We start from the raw sequence: 18,704 nt of genomic DNA, 5'->3' as shown, positions 1-18,704 counted from the left end.
CCTATCTTAATTCTAAAAGTAAGGAGACAAGCCCAGAGAAGTAAGGTCACTTGCCCAGGATTTAGTGGCAGAGCTGATAATCAGACTTTCCCACCCCAAATCTGTTGTTTTTTCTGCCACACCAGGCTTTCAATGTCTTATGTCATTCAGTTTCTCCATGTTACTATGTTTATTCAGGCTCTCCCCATGTGTGAAAAGTGATTCCCCTACAATGTTGCCCCACATAGGGCCAACTGGATGACTTTTGGTTGCCATGCTTAGCACAGTGCTTAGCATAGTAAGTACTTAATAAATAAAGCCTCCTTTCTCCCTCCTTTTCTTCCCTCCTTTCTTTCCTTTCTCCCTCCTTTCTTCCCTTACTCTTTCCCTCCTTCTCTCCCTTCCTCCTTCTTTTCTTCTCTCCCTTCCTCCTTTCCTCCCTCTCTCCCTTCCTTTCTTCTCTACTTTTTCTTTCTTCTTCTTTCCTGTTTCAACCCTTCAGGCGCCAAGAGCTCCGAGAGTTGCGTTTGCTCCAGAAGGAGGAGCACCGTAACCAGACCCAGCTGACCAGCAAACATGAACTGCAGCTGGAGCAGATGCAGAGACGCTTTGAGCAAGAAATAAATGTGAGTGGGGAAAGGGTTCACTAACTTATTCTTTCCTTAGAAACAACCCAACTGAAAAAGCTGATAGGACAGCCCAGGACTTGAAAGCAACATTTTGTGGACCACTACTGGGAGCTGGAGAACATTAACCTTTGCTCTGAAAAGAAGAAAAGGTCACATTAGACCAAATATGATCATCTACAGTGAGATGTGGACAGTCTCTTCAAATGTATTTTTTTAGCAGTTTCTCCAGCATGCACACCATTCTTCTGTATCCTCTTCTCAGCTAATTCCTCCTCCATCCCACTCTCCATATACATACATGTACACACACATATTTAATGAATGAATAACTGAAAGAAGAGCATTCATACTCAGAAATAATGACTTATTTGATAAGGGTATGACTTTCCCCAGGGAGATTTGTATTTGAATAAGAAACTCTTGGCAAAAGTTTTCTAGACTAAACAGATCATGGGAGTATAGATTTAAAGCTGGAAGTCACCATAGAGGTCATCTAGGCCAACCCTGTAATTTTATAAATGAAGAAAAAGGGGTCCAGAGAGGTTAAGCTTAAGGACAACACAGGCTGTAAGAAACAAAGGTGGGATTTGAACCCAGTCCAGGTATAAAGTTCTTTCCACTATACCATGTAGCCTGTTGGTGGAGCTGATAATCTAGTGGCTGTTCTCATCAGAGACATGCCTGGAATGACCCCCTCCTCTTGACTATCAGTTCCTATTCCCATGCTCTAGTATGAGGATATGGGTTCCTCCCAGGGATACTTACGCTTCTTTATGGGTTCCAACTTTGTATGAGGGAGTGAATAAAGGCTTGGCCTCTCACTCTGAAAATAAACTCTAGGATTGCCCTTGTCTCCCTGTACCCAGGCGAAGAAGAAATTCTATGACACAGAACTGGAAAACCTGGAGCGGCAGCAGAAGCAGCAGGTGGAGAAGATGGAGCAGGACCATGCTGTCCGCCGGCGTGAGGAAGCGAAGAGGATCCGGGCTGAACAGGAGCGGGAGTATGCCAAGTTCCAGGAGGAGCTCAAGATGAAGAAGAAGGAGGTAGAGTCAGGGGCAGATTTCTGGTCCAGGAACACTTGGTGGTCTTCAGATTGCTGACCTACCTTCTCGCTTTCCCTCTGCCTCCTGCACACATCCCACAAGGTGGAATCTAGTGGAGATGGAGTGCTCCCTTGGGTTTTGAATGGTTTGAGGGTTTGCGATTTGAATGGGTTATGGGAATAGGTTTTGAAGGGTGAAAGGGTCTCAAGTCTTGAGCTGTGGGGATAAGATGGGGAGTAATTGCTGGTCCAGAGGGAATGCACATGATGGATAGAGTGTTAGACCTGAAGTCAGGGAGACCTGAGTTAAAATCCAGTCTTGAATACTTCTTAGCTGTGTGACCCTGGGCAAATCACTTAACCTCTGTCTACCTCAGTTTCCTCAATTATAAAAATGAGGGTAACAACAATAGCGCCTACTTTTCAGGATTGTGGTGAGGATAGAATGAAATGATATTTAGAAAAAGCACTTAGCACAGTGGCTGGTACCTAGTATGCACTTTATGAATGCTTATGCCTTTCCTCTTTTCTTTCCTTCCCTTCGATTCAGTGCCACACTGGCCACACCTTGGTTATACTATTGGGATGAAGAAAAATGGGTCAGGATTATAGAGGCTGTGTGACACTGTAAAGAGCCCTGGATTTGAAATTAAGAGGAACTGTATTCAAATTCCGGCTCTGTGACCTTATATTACCTCTCTGGGCCTCAGTTTCCCCATTTGTAAAATGGAGGGATTGGGCTAGATGACAACTTTAGATCTGTGGTCCCTGGATCCGGAGTCATGTGACTTTATGCCTGTCTCGACTACATCCCCTTTCATAACTCCTATTGCAACAAAAGGATGAGCAACAAGGATTGATCCAAAGTGGCAGGTGATCCCTTCCATTGAAGCGAGTTCTTCTCCAGCATTTTTTTCTTACTGGTGACCCTCTTGGGAATCCCTCTGACTCTGCCTTGCTCCACAAATCCCCAGCTTCTGCAGAAACAGGGGTTGGAAACAGACTGGTCTGGTTACTTAGTATGGACACTCCTTCGACAGGGCAGAAAGTCAGCAAGAATAATAAACATAAAATAAAATAAACTTAAAATAAGAATAAACCAAAAATAAAAAAAATTAAAGTAGGCATCTTCTCAATGACACCTCTCCTCAGATCTCAGGGTAAAGATTCTTAACCTGAGATCTACAGAACCCTTGGATAGATTTCACAGGGTCTGGAAGTATGAATGAGAAAAACAAATTACATCTTTATGTCCATTAACCTGTAGCAGAGAGAAAAATATTATTTGAAAAGACTACAAGGTTCAGCATTTAAAGAGGTCTGTGACACAGAAAAAGCTAAGAACCCATGCTTTAGGCACTGTTCGGTTTCATACTGCAGTGACAAAGCGAACTAGATGCTAAAGTCTTGGATAAAGAAAGCTGCCACTTTCTGAGAATCCAGAGTGTCTGAGTATGGATAAGGGGACATCCAAAAAAACTCTGGTGGCTCCCTCTTATCTCCAGGATCAAATATAATTCTCTGTTTGGCCTTCAAAGCCCTTTGCCACTTGGCCCCTACCTCGGGTCTTCTTATGCTAAACTTCCTTCCATGGACTCTGTGATCCAGCCACACCAGCCTCCTTTGTGTTCCTCACACACTTGATTCCTGAGCCTTTTTGCTGGTGGTTCTCTGTGCCTGGAATGCTCTTCCTTCTCATCTCCACCTTCTGGTTCCCCCAGCTTCCTTCAAGTCTCAGTTAAAACCCTACCTTCTTCCCAACCCCACTCCCTGCCTGTGCCTTCCCTCAGAGATCACCTCCAGTGAACCCTGTATACATCTGGTACACAGCTAGTTGTTTGCATATTGTCTTCCCCATTAGAATGCAGGTTCCTTGAAGGTAGGGGCTATTTTGGCCTTTCTTTGTATCCCCAGGACTTGGCGTGGTGCCTGGCGGGGTAAATACTTATAAGTGTTTGCTGACTTAACTTGGTGACAGATGGCCACCAGCTACTGTAATTCTCTTTGTCTGCTTGTCCATCCTCATTTTATAGATAAGGAGACTGAGACCCAGAGAGGGGCAAAGGGTCTTCCTGGATCAAACTGAGAGTAAATGGCAGTCAGGAGTTGGACAGAGGCCCTTTGACTCCTGGCCTTGCTTTTGTTTTTCTCCATTCTACTCTCCTGCCTCTAGTACTCAGTGAAGTCTGTGTTGGTATGAAGACCTGTGTTGGCATTTCTGTTCTTGGCCTTAGAGTGTATTTACTTACTTGTTGGCAGTCAGCTTCCTTAGAGTTTGTTTGCTGATCAGAGGGATGTTTGATCAGTAGGGCTTACCTTGGCTTTTTGTTACCAAGGCCAGTGGTTGCTGGTGCATAAATCCGTTTTCCGATGTGCTGCCTCTCTTCTATGAATAGTGATGTCATTAATTTGAGGCTAGACATACACAGCCATGGTGTTTATGAAATGGGAGGAAGGAAGAAGAAAATCCTCTCCAACCTCCAGATAGAAGAGGAAGTCTGCAACCTCCAGAGCTCTCCCCTGGGAAAGAAAGATTAGACCCTGGGGCTGCTGAGCCATTGTCAATGAGCTCTCCAGCTGGCTGTAGAGGAGGCTCAGAAAAGGCGTTTCCTTTTGGTCTTTCTTGGCTTATCCCATAATCTCAGTGTCCTGCTGTTGTCAGTTCCTCAGCCCACATCCTGCTACTGTCTGCCAACCCTACACCCCCATTTTGGTCCCCAGAGCCTAGCAACAAATATCTTGGGACAGGGAAGGAGTTAGGGTAGTTTATTTGTGTAGGGGGACTGTGGTCTATGGTACTTAGTGCTGGGTTTAGGGCCTTAAATTTAAATTTAAGGTAAAATGAGGCAATTACTTTGGAATTTACTTGTGTAGATGCTGTGGTCCATTGTACTTGGTACTGTGTTTAGGACCTTAAATTTGGATATACAGGTAGAACAGGACGTATACTTCAGAGTTGTGTTGGGAGACCATGGTCCTTTGTATTTGGCATTGGATCTAGGGCCTTAGATTCAAATACACAGGTAGAATAGGGCGATTATATTGAAGTTTCCTTGTGTGAGGATACCATGGTCCACTGTATTTAGTATTGGGCCTAGGGCCTTAGATTTAAACAGGTAGACAGGTAGAACAGGCACATATTTTAGAGTTGGAAGGTATGGATTCCCATCTCCTATCCTATCACTTACACGACCTTGGCTGAGTCTTTTAATTTCCCTGGGCTTCAGGTTTCCTTCAGCTCTATCTCTGGAGGCCATAGATCATTATCCTGCCATAAGCAGTGGCTGTTGGAGCCTGGTAAGGAACAAACTTAGTTCATGTTCAAAAGAATTCATAGGATCAAAGCTTTAGAGTTAGGACCTTAGAATCCGCCAAGTCCTACTCATAAAAAGAGGGAACTGAGGTTCAGACTGGCACATCCACAGTCATGCAGGTTAGAAGTGACAGAACTGAGATTCAAACCCAGGACCACTGGCTCTAACATCAGCGCTTTTTCCCACTGCCTCACATATTCCTAGGTTTTTGTTTCCTTGTATATGCAATGTTCATATGTGTGTGTGGGTAGGGGGCAGGGGATGCTGGGTGATCTCCAGATCTTTTTCATCTTTAAATCTTATGATCCTATTAGATGATCTCTAGAGTCACACAGTATCAGATAATATCACTTATTGCCAGACCTAGAGGCCTGTGGGCTACCCGAGTCTTCTTACCTCACCTCCTGAGGTCTTCGGTTGGCCAAACTGGATGCTCGTATGAGAGAAAGGACGTTCCAGAGTCGAACAAGGGTTGAGCTTTATTTTAGGGTCTCGGTTACAAAGTGCAGGGGATTTCTTCCTTAGGAGGGATAGAAGAATCTCCCAAGGAAGCAAAGATCTTACAATAAGATATTGGAAGTAGAAGTACAAGCGGGGAGAGAGGAGGAGGGGAGAGAAGGAGAAGAGGAAAAGCGGAGCCTTGTGTCCTCTTTGGCTCCTCACGTGCTAAGAGAGCTTTCAGGCTTCCCTGATCCTACTTAACTCTCCAGTCGCATAGTTTGCATCTAAATACCGTGCTGTTAGATAACAATAGTGTGCCCAGATCCGGGACAATCTCGAGGGCGGGGAGATCTCTCTCCCATCACGTTTCTCACGGGAAGAGGCGGAAATACACGAGATAGCTCGGTTCACCTCGATTCCCAGCCGTTTCCTGGGGGGGTCTCGTGAGAGCTCTAAGATTTAGAAGTTCCCACCTTTACCCGCCCGAGACTGTCCACACGGAATTGAGCTTCCAACCCCAACAACTTATCACCCATATGGACCCTTCCCTGTTGGCACTATGCCCTTGCCCACTAAAAATTCCTTTCCTGGTTCCATTCCTTCTGCCATTAGTTCATTTGGTTGCAGTCTAGTGCTCACAAGGCCTGAGCTAGGTATGCTTGGGTTATCCCATGGCTACAGGCTGATGTGCCTGGTGCCAAGGTTATGGGGAAAGCCAAGGCAGGGAGAATCCTTAGGAAATAGCAGTAAGAAGTAGCTGGGGTATAGCTGTTCCCAAGACCCATTGTTGTTGGTGCTTAAATCCCCCTTTGGATGTGCTGTCTCCCTCCTGTGAATAGTGATGTAATTAATTTGAGACAGCCCCAGCCAATCATCTTGCAGACTCAAGGTGTGGGTGGTTTCAGGGTGGGTTAGGTGAGATGACTTGGTGCCAATTCACCGCTTCTCCTAGAAAAGGAATGTGAGTGCATACCTGCCCGTTCAGGGGGCAGTCATGTAAGAGCTGCAGATGCAAGGCTCGATCTGGTTCCTACTACTGTTTCCTAACAGTGCTTTCTATTATTTCCTCTATTACTCTTGCAGCAACCCCAGGGGCGCTGAATAGATGGGTGGGGAGAACAAGGAATGGTGTCAGGTCGCCAGCAGTGTTGGGCAAAGGTAGACAGAACCTGAGTGGGAAGAGGTGTCCCTATGGGCAGGAACCCAGAAATGGAGTTGGTACAGTGTGACCTCTTAGGTTATTTGGCATTGGTTTCCAGCAATGAGCAATGAATGTTGAGACAACTTAGGGATTTTGAAATTTGAAGATGCTTTTTTACATGTGTGTCTTATAGCTCCACCTGTAGCCAGAGGGGTTTAAGGAAGCCCAGTTTGGCAGGGACTCCTGAAAGACCAGTGACTGAGCCCTTTGGAGTGTGGGCATACTGCCAAGTGTAGTTGAACTGCAAGTGGTAGAGAGAGCTCCCAGGGAGGAGAGCGAGGCAAAAGAGGATGAAGGCTACATTTAACATGGGCAGTGGTGTTTAGGGGCTTCCCTGGGGAATGTTTTTCTTTGGTCTTTCCTGTAAACATGCTGAAGGAGTGGCCATAGGATACTGCCTTATCTCCCATAATACCACCTGCAGTGACATAGGAAGATCATGGTACTCCTCTAATCCCTAAGGGGAAGAGAAGGCTTTGAGGAATTAGTAGGAAGGAAGGAAACAAGCATTTATTAAGTGCTTCCTATGTACCAGGCCCTGGGCTAGCCCTCGTAGAAGTCCCAGAAACTGTGGCCTGAAGGAGTTTGCAAGTATCTCGGTTGAGAGCTGGGTATAGAATGGAAGGCAGATGATGTCAGTCCATATGTAGGTCTGGTTTGTTACCAAGGGAGGGTACTGTTTTTTGGAAGTGATAACAGCACATACTCAAAAGCATTGATAAGACTCAAAACAAGAAGCCACAGCAGCTAGGGGCAGATGACCTTCCAAAGAGTATAGATGTGAGTAGGGTGGTTGCTAAATTCTGGCCATTACATGGCAGGCTTCTGATGGGAAGTAGACGTGACTCCCTTCATTTAAGTGGTCTTTGATGCTCAGATTCTTCAAGCTTTCTAGGTAACTGGAGATTCTTCTGGGAATGATCACCCAAAGACAGAAGCCTCACAACTGCTAAAGTGACTCCTAAACACAGGTCTAACTGTGGCCCTCTTCCACTCAGCAAGCTCAGGTGGTTCCCCATTTTTTCCTGGATAAAACACAAACCCCTGTTTGCAGTTCATATTTGTTCACAATCTGCCTCTGACCTTTTCCCCCCAGATTTATTATATATTACTCCCAATTGAGATAATTTGAGGTTATTCTCAAATGAAATAATATTTGTAAAAAGCACTTAGCACAGGTCCTGGCACATAGAAGGTGCTGTTTAAATGTTTATTCCATCCCTCTTCCCTTCCCTATTCCCCTGAATGCACTCTGTGATTCAGCTAAGCAGGCCTTCTCCTTGCCCTGAACTCACACATGGCATTCCGTTTCCCCACCCCATGCCCACAATGCCCTCCCTCCTCACCTCTGTCTCTTAGAATCCTGAACTTCCTTCAGAACTCAGTTCAAGTGACATTTCCTACTTGAGGCTTTTTCAGACCTCCAGCCACCAGTGCCACTCCCCCTGAAATTATCTTTATTTTGTATCTATTTGGTATAGAGTTCTATGTATCTGTGTTAGTATTTTCTCCTTTGATAGATTTTAAGTTTCTTGAAGGCAGGGACTGTTTCATTTTTGTTGCTGTGTCTCCAGTATCTAGCACAGTGCCTGGCACATGGTAGTCATTTAATGCTTGTGTTTTGATTGCCTGACTCAGACTAACACTGTCCTATAAAACTGGAGAAAACAAAGACCCTTCGCAAAGGGATAAGGAAAAGTCACTAGTGCATTTGGGCATCTCCCCATTCATTCCTTAGCAATAAACTGTCAGGTGAGGTGCTGTGATAACAGAAAGAATACTGAGTTTGGAGTCAGAAAAGATCTGACTTCAATCCGGTTCTCATATTGGCTATGTGACTGAGCAAGTTCCTCCACTTCTCTGAGCCAGATGATCAGGACTTGGTGGTTCTCATCAAAGATGAGGCTCCCTCATCTTTAAAATGGGATAATAATGTTTTCACTGTCCACCTCACAGGGTTGTTGCGATGGGACTTTTAACAATAGAGCAGCAACAGATCTGCTAGGTAAGGAGTTGCCTTACCCAGAATGGATTTCCTTAGGGAAGTGGACAAGACTCTTAACCTGGCTTATCTTACCCAAAGGTCATTGTCATCTCTCTTACAGGTGAAGAATGAGGTGGAGAAACTGCCTCGACAGCAGCGGAAAGAGAGCATGAAACAGAGATTGGAGGAGCACACCCAGAAAAAACAGATTCTGGTGAGTGGGGCCAGCCTAAGCTCCAGGTCATGGTATTACATTTCTGCGAGGTTTCTGGTTTTCAGCCTTTGCACCTGGCAATGCTGCAGCTTCCCATTGGAGGACTGAGCCCTGGCTAGTGCTGGCTCTTAGGGACTTGGGAAGAAAGAATCTATTGCAGACCAAAAGGAGAGAGGGGGAAGGGAGGAAGATAGGAACTTGGAGCAGGAATAAGGAGAGGAGTTTGGCCAGGTTTGGGTTAAGGAGGAAGAGATTCCATGCTTCAGTCCATTATTTTCTCCTATGAGGTGTCTGACTGGGCCAGTTTATTTGATTGTCTACTCCTAGAGGCCTAGAACTGGATCCTATAAACCTTTAGATCCCTCATGGATGCCTAGCGTAATGCCATGCGTGTAGCAGGTGCTCAGTCAATATCAGTGGAATGAATGTCCAGTCTTAGACTTGGGTTAAGAGGGAGAACTAGTAGACCCATCCCATTCTAGGAAACTTTTGTGGTAGGAAGAATGATCTTTCAGCTCTCCAATATCTCTGCTGTTTCATATTTGGCTCAAGGCAGCCCTCTTGTTGGAGTACTGAAAGTAGGGACCCAAACTCCCCTTGGAATCTAGAAGTAATTTTTAGCAAAAATAAAAGGGCTTAGTGCTGCAATAAATTTGAGGAACCAAGTATTCTAAGAGGTGAGACATACTGGATTCAATTTAATTCAGCAAACATTTGCCTGGCACTATGCTAAGAGGTAAGGATATAGAGACAAAAAAAAATGATAGTGCCTGCCTTCAAGAAGTTTATATTCTACTAAAACAATGGAAACAAGCTCATGAAAAATAAATTCATAAATGACAAAGCCCTGATGTTTTATTTGGAGGGGGAGGGTTATTTCCCTAACCATGGAGGTTGATGCCAGAGAGAGCAGCCATGCTCCCCCACAACCTGTCCCTCAGTGCCTAAATCAGAGACAGAGTACTGGTCTGTTTGTACCAAGAGTGACTGAGTCTGTTACTATTTCTAACTAAGATGTTCAAGTGGATGATGAATATACTTTTTCTCTTCTCTCCCTTGCAGGACAAAGAGTTTGTTGCCAGACAGAAAGCAGACTTGGAGTTAGCTATGAACATGATCACAGCTGAAAATAGAAGGGAGATCTGTGACAAAGAGAGGGAATGCCTGAACAGGAAGCAAGAGCTTCTTCGAGGTAGGTAGAAAGGAAAGGAGTTTCAGTTCAGGCCATATCCTGGATATACAGGAAGTGAGCTTGGGAAGAAAGAACCACCAAGTTCTGATCATCTGGATTTCTTATTATTGCAAAATATTAAAACCTAATTGAGGTGAATTGCAGGAAAGTGAGTTTTATCAATGACGAGGGAAGTGATGATCATGTACAGTGCTCTGCCGATCTGACCCTGAGGGGACATTATGGTGGAGCAACTATTTTGGCTAATAAAGGTTTAGCAGATAGATCATATGTGTGTAAAGCAGTATCCTTTATACGGCTTACCAATTTTCATTGAGTTAGGAAGTAATGAAATACAACACTTCAACTAGCCTGAATTTATAATTAAATCTTTGATTCAGAAAACCTTCAGGATCCTGTAGAACTTCAAGTGCCATCATTCTGAACACCAACTATCATTGTTCTGTAAACACCCTGAAGCACCAGTTACTTGAGATTTCCCATTGATAAAGTGCTAGAGAAGGACACTCTGATGGTCAGATTGTGGAGTTTAGGGGGCAAGAAAGGACAAAGTGGCTGATGTGAGGTTATCCCATCTCCTGCCCAGGGGACTTATTAATGTATGTCAGTCTTAGGATCATTCATTCATTCATTACTTCATCCTATTTGCTCAGTTAATGAAATAGAACTGTATCCCATATCCGTGGATTCACAGAATTTTAGAGCTGTAACTGATCTTAGACATCATCTAGTCCAATTTTCTCTTTTTTACAGACATGAAAACAAAGGCTCCTAAAAGGTTGAGTGATATGTCTGAGATCACGGTGGTAGCAAGTGGCAGAATTAGGTCTTTTGAGACAAAATCCAGTGCTCCTCTCTCTACCCCATTCTGTTGCCCAAGGAAACTGCTAGAAGGCAGCAGAACCTCCCACATTTTTGAAGGCCCACTTTGGGCAATCACTCAATCAACAAATATTTATTTATCCCCTCCAATATATATCCCCTCCAACATTTATCATTTTCTTATTTTGTTCATGTTAGCCAATCATATAGTTGTGAGGTGGTATCTCAGAGTTGTTTTAATTTACATTTCTTTAATCAGTAGGGAAGTAGAGCATTTTTTTCATATATCTATAGATAACTTTGATTTCTTCGTCTGAAGACGCCTGTTCACATCCTTTGACCATTCCTCAATGATGGAATGACTTTTATTCTTATAAATTTGACTCAATTCTCTACATATTTGAGAAATGGGACCTTGATCAGAGAAACTTGCTATAAAATTTCCCTCCCCCAGTTGTCCTGCTCTCCTTCTAATGTTGGCTACGCTCATTTTGTTTAAACAAGCATTTATTAAAACCTACTCTGTGTTAGCACTGTACTAACCACTGAAAATACAAAGCCAGACATAAAATTATAAACAGGACTGCAAATATAGTTCTAAAGAAGTACCAAGTACTTGACAGACTCTTTTTTTGGCAACCAGTGAATCAGCAGACCTTTGATAAAATATCGGAACTGGAAGAGCCTGGAAGCCTTCTAGAGCAACCCATGTTAGTAATAACGAGCTCACATGTATGTGGCACTTTTCAAATCCATCCTCAGACATTTACTAGGTGTGTGACATGTCACTTACCCAGACACCTTTGGGTGCCTCAGTTTTCTTATCTGTAAAGTGGGGAATAGCAATAGCATCTGTCTTTCAGGGGTGTTCTATAAAGCTCTCTGCCGATTTTAAAGCAGCATATAAATACTATTATTGTTAGCACAGCGTCTGACACATGATTAATATTTAGTAAATGCTTCCTGACTGACCTGTTGACTAATCTGTAAGCTTGTGATCATGATAACTTGCGGTACTTACCTGACATGGTTCTTGTAAAGTTCAAATGTTGTGGTGTACGTAAAGTGCTTTGACTCTCACAAACAGCTTTATGACGTAGGTGGTTATTATTATCTCCATTTTATGGAGGAGGAAATTGAGGCAGACAGCGCTAAAGTGACTTGCCAAAGTTATATACCTGGTAAGCATCTGAGAAGGGATTGGAACTCAGGTCTCCCTGACTCCAACTCCAGTGCATTTCCACTGCGCCACCTAGCTGCTTCCTTTTGTGACTGCAGAGGAGTCCTCTCTAGCATCCTTGTCAAGTTGGTCATTCAGCCTGCAGTTGAAAACCTTCAGTGAAGCTCAGAAACCACTTGTTTCAGTTGTCATAGAGGGGATTGATGGAGGAAGACTAAAAGGTGAAGGGGTGGGGGTGGTGTTAGACATCTCAGACTTGCCCTCAGTTCTTCCTTGTCCTCTGCCCTCATTGGTTTATCTTTTCTGGGGTTGCTTTGTCCTCCTCAGAACGGGAGGCCTCCCTGTGGGAGCTTGAAGAACATCACTTACAAGAAAGACACCAGCTGGTCAAGCAGCAGCTGAAGGACCAGTATTTCCTCCAAAGGCACGAGCTGCTCCGAAAGCACGAGAAGGTAGGAGAGCTTTGTCTTCAGGTGACCCAAGAGACGGAGGCAGGCGGGGAGCATCCAGGTGCTATACATGCTCATCTGGAATGTGTGGATGCCGGACTTTGAGTCGGGAGAGAACTGGTTCAAATCCTAGCTCCATCCCCCTAATGCCAATGTGATCATGATGAAAGTGGATCATAGCGATGGAAGTGATCTTAGAGATCAAGTCATCTAGTCTACCACCAACTTCATTTTATAGATGAGGAAACTAAGGCCTAGATGGGTTAAATGACTTGCTCAAGGTCACACAGCAGAGGTGGGATTTGAACCCAGATTCTTTAACTCCAAAACCACTACTTTTTCCACCATGCCAACCCGTCCACCAAGTGTAAATTTCCTCTTTTGTAAAATGAGGGGAATAATGCCTATGGTGCCTACAGAGCTGTTGGTAGTCTCAAATGAGCTAGAATACACAAAATGTTCTGTAAACCTTAAAGCACTATATCAAACACCAGCTATTATTAGGGAAGGGAAGGGGAGTAAGCATTTATTAAGCACCTACTATGTGCCAGGCACTGTGCCTGGGCACTTTGCAGGCATCATCTCATTTGATTACTCATTTATTTTCATTGTTATTAATGTGGAATGAAGGTGTCATGAGAGGGTTATAGGATGGTATTCTGCTGCCATTGTACTTCATGCCCTCTAGCATGGTACAGTGGAAAGAGTGCTGGGTTTGGAGTTGGCTTTGCCACTTAACACGTGCAAGACCATTTGTTTGGGCCTCAGTTTTGTCACAACTACAAAGTGAGGGGATTGGATTAGGTTAGTTTAAAGTAGATGCAACTCCTAAAGCCATTATTGCCCGAAGGATTGAGTTGAGAAGAAAGGAAAGAAGGGAAGGGGAAAGGAAAGAAATGAGGAAAGGAGGAAGAAGGGAGGGAAAGAGGGAAGGAAGACATAAGAAAGGAGGGCCATCTATTAAGCTCTTTACGTATACAAAGCCCAATGATCCTATGATCTGCTAAATGAAATGCTTTCACACGATGATCGACTCTAAATCTATAGTCATATTGTCCTATTATTTGAAAGAGAAGTAGAGGTTGGAGAGAAGACTATGCAAGGAAACAAAAATGGCCTCAGCCCAGGTCCACAGACCCATCCCTGGTCTAACATCCTCCTCCTGAATACTGCTTTGGGCTTCAGCTGTTGCCTTGTCTTAGTAGGGCACAGTGGGAAGCTGTGGCTGTTGGCATTAGGAGGACACTCTGCCCTTAGGCAGGCACCTGTAACAGTGGAATGTGTGGGGAAGCTTTGTTTGAGGAAACCTCTCAGTTAAGGGGCCTTAGTGGCATTTAAGTGCATGAAGGATCATCTAAGGCACTTTCTAACTCCAAAGCAAGGGTATTTAACCTTTTGTGTGTATTTCATGTTCCCTTTGGCATCTGGTGAAGACTCTGGACCTCTTTTCAGAATACTATTTTCTAATACATAAAATAAAATACACAAGATGACAAAAGAAATCAGTTGTATTGGAATATAGGTATCAAAAGTTGTATATACATATATATATGTGTGTGTGTGTCTGTGTATACATATATATGTGTGTTTACATATATGTGTGTGTGTATGTATGTATAAACATCCACAGGCCTCAGGTTAAGTAGCTCTCGAATCAGCTTTTAGACTAAGACTGAGTGCACTGGGAAGTACAGAAGTGGAGGATGTAAACTTTAATCCAGATTTCTCTTACAGCACTTCCCAGAGAAATGTTAAGGAGCAGTTGGCTAGAATACCGCTGCCCTCTCTTTGGACCCTTGGCAGCTGCCATTCATTGGGCTCTTCACACATCTCAGAGACCTAACCCGGTGGTCACATGACTGATCATCAAAGGGTTTGGAGAAACTACAGAAATAAATCCTGTCCCCCAAAGAGTAACCACTATGCACAACTGAGGCAAACAGGTTTAAGTGACTTGCCCAGGGTCACACAGCTAGGAAGTGTCTGAGGCTGGATTTGAGCTTAGGAAAAGGAGCCTTCTGACTGGGCACCTTATCCACCATGCCATCTAGCTGCCCCTCACACCACACTGCCTCAAAAATCAGGAATAAGGCACGAAGATGAGTCTAGGCTGCAGTGGCATTCCTGTTACAATCCTGAGCTTACCTACACCTTCTCTCCTTGGTGATTTTTGTCCTCTGGGTTGTGATCCCTTGGAGTTCTTGGATATAGGACCTACATGGATATCACTTTATAGTAAAACTTTAGTTAGTCAGAGGTTCAGGTTAATTTGATTTTCAGGCTGAGGGTTACTCAAAAACTCCTTGTTGCCTAGTCTTCTAAAATATTTTTGCTTCAGTGCACCAAACTGAATTTTTGATGACCGAGATTCTTAAAAACCTAATGATTCAGCAGGATCTGGTAGCACATGCCTGTAATCAATCTTTGCTACTAGAGAGGCTGAGGCTGGTGTGGGCAAATCCACCTAGGACAGAAATGGAGCAGGTCAAAGATTCTATGCCTATAAGCTGTACTTCCAGCTTTGGTGAGATAGGGAGACCCAGTCTCAAAATAAACAAACAAAAAGTATCAGTTATTATTTTATTACTGTATAAGTTTAGAAGATGTGGGAGTTTGGGATCAATATGTACTGACCCCAGAAGTCAGTCTGTAAGTCTGATGTTTTGAGTAGATCACTGATGAAAGTTTGTTTTTGTACAATTTGTCTTTTTCCCTTAAAAGGGGAGTAGTTGTTGGATTGTGTCTGACTCTTTGTGATCTTGTGGATCATACTGTTCATGGAGTTCTCTTGGCAAATATATTGGGGTGATTTGCCATTTCCTTCTCCAGTGGCTTAAGGCAAACAGGGATTAAGTGATTTGCCAAAGGTCACACAGCTCATAAGTGTCTGAAGCTTGATTTGAATTCAGGAAGATGAATCTTTCTGACTCCAGGCCCATCTTCTATCAACTGAGCAACCTAGCTGCCTCCAAAGGGGAGTGTAGGTTAATTAACATTGGGAGGCTAATAATATTCATAAGAAAAGAGCTTTGAATTGGAAGTCAGGGGACCTGGATTCCAATTCTGGCTGCTACAATTGAGCTTTGTGATCATGGGAGGTGGAAGTCAAAGTCTCTTTGGGCCTTATTTCCTCCTCTATGAAGTAAGGGAGTTAGATTAAATGACCACTAAGACACCTCCTGAGAGGGAGAGTCGTATTAGAGAGCAGGCCCACAGCCAGGATGACCTCGGTTCAAGTTCTGCTTCTGATGATCTAGAGCAAGTCACATGACTTCTCTGGGTCCCAGGCAACTCTCAACCAAAGGATCTCAACCTTTTTGTGCCACAGGCTTCTTTGGCCATTTAGTGAAGCCTGTTTTCTCTTGAGAATTTCTGAAAATTCCTTCTCAGAGTAATGTTTTTAAATGCTTAAAACACATACGATTATGAAAGAAATTAATGTTGAAATATGGCGTCAAGATATTTAAAAGACAAGTTCATGGGCCCCTACTCTAAGCTGAGACCCTAAGTTACAGAGCAGGTACTGACCTGCTCTGGTGGAGAGTTTCCTCAGTGTGAGAGTTCCCTCTGCCCATGAAATCACCAAAGGTCCCGACCAAGGGAACTCTCTTCTCCTGGGTCTAAAGCTCTACTGCTCTCCTGATCTCAGTGAAGCATCTTCATTTTTTAAACTCACTCCACTGTTGCTTTTTCTCTGACTTCTCTTCTTTGGCAAGACTCTAATGGCTTTGTTTATATAAATAAATTCAGATCTAAATAATTAAAGTAATATTTATTGTTCATGACTAGGTAAAGCCAACATAATTTTTAAAATGACAATTTTACCTAACTAATCTATTGATTCAGTCATCTAAATTAAATGACTAAAAATGTTTTACTGAGTTAGAAAAAATAAGAACAAAGTTCATTTGGGAGTTCAGGAACTTGAAAGAAACCAGGGAAAAAAGATGTAAAAGAAGTAGATTCGGTAGTACCAGACCTTAAAATTATGTTATAAGGTGAGAGCAGTGTTGAAATGTAAAAAGGATAATTTGATTATTTTAAATTTTAAATATTTGATTAATTTAACTAAAATAAGATATTTGAAATCATTTTGAATATTTAAATTATTGTTTTAAAATTCTTGTATAAATAAAACCTATGTAGCCAAGAATAGAAGGAATGCAAATTGGGGGAAAAAACTTTCATGGATAATCTCTCAGGTAGGATGTGATTGGGTTGGAATATTGCTGGGGTGTAGGAAATGATGTGCTGGTTGATGTAGAAAAACATGGACAGACTTGGACTGATGAAGGAAGATGCTATCCACCTTCAGAGAAAGTTTGTTTTTTGATGAAGGTTTGTTTTTGTCCAATTTGCCTTTTTTCCCTAAAAGGGGAGCAGTTGTTGGGTGTTGTTGGGTTGTGTCTGACTCTGTAACCCTGTGTACCATATTGTCCATGAAGTTTTCTTGGCAAAAAACAGATGATAGGAAATAAGCATAGTACAGTCATACATATATGTGTGTGTGTATGTGTGTATGTGTGTGTGTGTATTTATAGATATCTATGTATGTGTATATATATCTACGCTTAATTGTAGCCTTCCTTAGGGTGGGGTAGAAGGGAGGGGAAAGCAAAAGAAAACCAACAAGGAAGCAAAGAAGAGCTGGGCAGCTTTGAAAACAATGTGCAGTATTTATTTTATAGGTTTTCTTGAAATGGAAATATATTGTTTTGGATTGAATCCTCTCTTATGGTCTGCTGAGTACATGGCGATATTTTTTTTTCTTTTCTCATTTTGTATTTGTTTAAAATAAAATTTACAATAAAAAATTAAAAAAATTATAAAAAATGGACATAAAAATAAATAATAAAAAAAGACTAAGGACTGTCTCTCTGGTCTCTAGGAGCGGGAGCAAATGCAGCGTTACAATCATCGAATGCTAGAACAGCTAAAGGTCCGGCAGCAGCAAGAGAAGGCCCGTCTCCCCAAGATCCAGAGAAGTGAAGGCAAGACTCGAATGGCCATGTACAAGAAGAGTCTCCATATCAACGGGGGTGGGAGCGCCTCGGAGCAGAGGGAGAAGATTAAGCAGGTGAGCCTTGGCAGGGCCTGCAGAGGGCGTGGAGGCTGTGCAGGGCAGTGCTTCTTAAGGACTCTCTGGGGGGTTCACACAGTTCTGTCCTGCCTAGTCTCCTACCAGAGGGTGCCAGGAAAAGTCCCCACAGTCTTTGAAAAAAAAAAAACCTGCCTTTTTTTGTTTTTGTTACTGATATATGTATTATGAGAAGTCAGAATTAAACTCATCTCTTAGGTGTTTGCTCCCTCTTGCAATTATCTTGTATTGACTTCTATCTGTACTTAACGTCTTCTCTCTGCCCCTGGTCCCTTCACCATCCCACCCCTGACCCATCTCAGCTGCCACAGTAGAAGACAGCTTCTTGGAGGCTGAGGATCATTTCATTTTTTTTATCTGTATTCCTATTGCTTAGCACAGTGCGAGGTCTGGGGCAGGGCTGGGGAACCTGTGGCATTGAGGCCACATGTGAATTTCTAGATTGTTAAGTGCAACCTTTTGACTGAATCCAAATTCTACAGATCAAATTCTAAGGATTTAGGCCACATACAGGTTCCCCATTTCTCTCAATGGAGTTAATGCTTTGTCTGATGAATTGAACCACCAGATGGAGATAAAAGCTGTGCCAGCATTCTTAATAACCATCATTACTTGTCTGGCTGAAGGGCATGTATTTTTACAGAAACTAAACTTTAGAGAGGGCAAAACAAAACTAAACAAAAACGAAAACCAACCAACTCTTCCTAAAAAGACTACCTCTCCTTTCATTATTACTCTTTAAGTTATGAGCATCAGTCTCTGACCCATAGACTAGAGATGGCCACTGACTGTATATCTGTAGAATTTTTCATGTTCTCATTTTATCTGCGAAAAAATCCTGTGAAGTAGGCATGCTGGGTCTTATTTATTTTTCTCGTTGTATAGATGAAACATCTCCTTAGAGGTTGTGATATATCCAAAATTATATGGCTAACATAAAATAGGGCAGCTAAGTGGCACAGTAGATCAAGAGTGCCAGGCTTGGAGTCAGGAAAACCTGAGTTCAAATGTGGCCTCAGACACTTACTAGCTGTGTGACCCTGGGCATGTCACTTAATCCTGTTTGCCTCAGTTTCCTTATCTGCCAAATGAGCATATCAGACATAACAAACCACTGTAGTATCTAACAAGAAAACCCCAGATGGGGTCATGAAGA

General features: G+C 43.0%; 1 protein-coding gene across 1 annotated transcript in view; it reads left to right on the top strand.

Moving 5' to 3' along the window:
• The window catches only part of STK10 (serine/threonine kinase 10), a 126,529-nt gene that overhangs the window by 96,554 nt on the left and 11,271 nt on the right, over positions 1–18,704 (top strand). Inside the window, exons 11-16 of the mRNA XM_072630964.1 lie at positions 482–605; positions 1,475–1,654; positions 8,715–8,807; positions 9,870–9,999; positions 12,329–12,453; positions 17,339–17,527. Coding sequence (XP_072487065.1) covers positions 482–605; positions 1,475–1,654; positions 8,715–8,807; positions 9,870–9,999; positions 12,329–12,453; positions 17,339–17,527 — 841 coding nt within the window. The remainder of the gene's footprint in view (positions 1–481; positions 606–1,474; positions 1,655–8,714; positions 8,808–9,869; positions 10,000–12,328; positions 12,454–17,338; positions 17,528–18,704) is intronic.

The sequence above is a fragment of the Notamacropus eugenii genome, chromosome 1 (assembly GCF_028372415.1).
Source record: "Notamacropus eugenii isolate mMacEug1 chromosome 1, mMacEug1.pri_v2, whole genome shotgun sequence".
NCBI lineage: Eukaryota > Metazoa > Chordata > Mammalia > Diprotodontia > Macropodidae > Notamacropus > Notamacropus eugenii.
The sequence above is the reverse complement of the archived record's forward strand: the minus strand, read 5'-3'. Positions and strand labels throughout refer to the sequence as shown.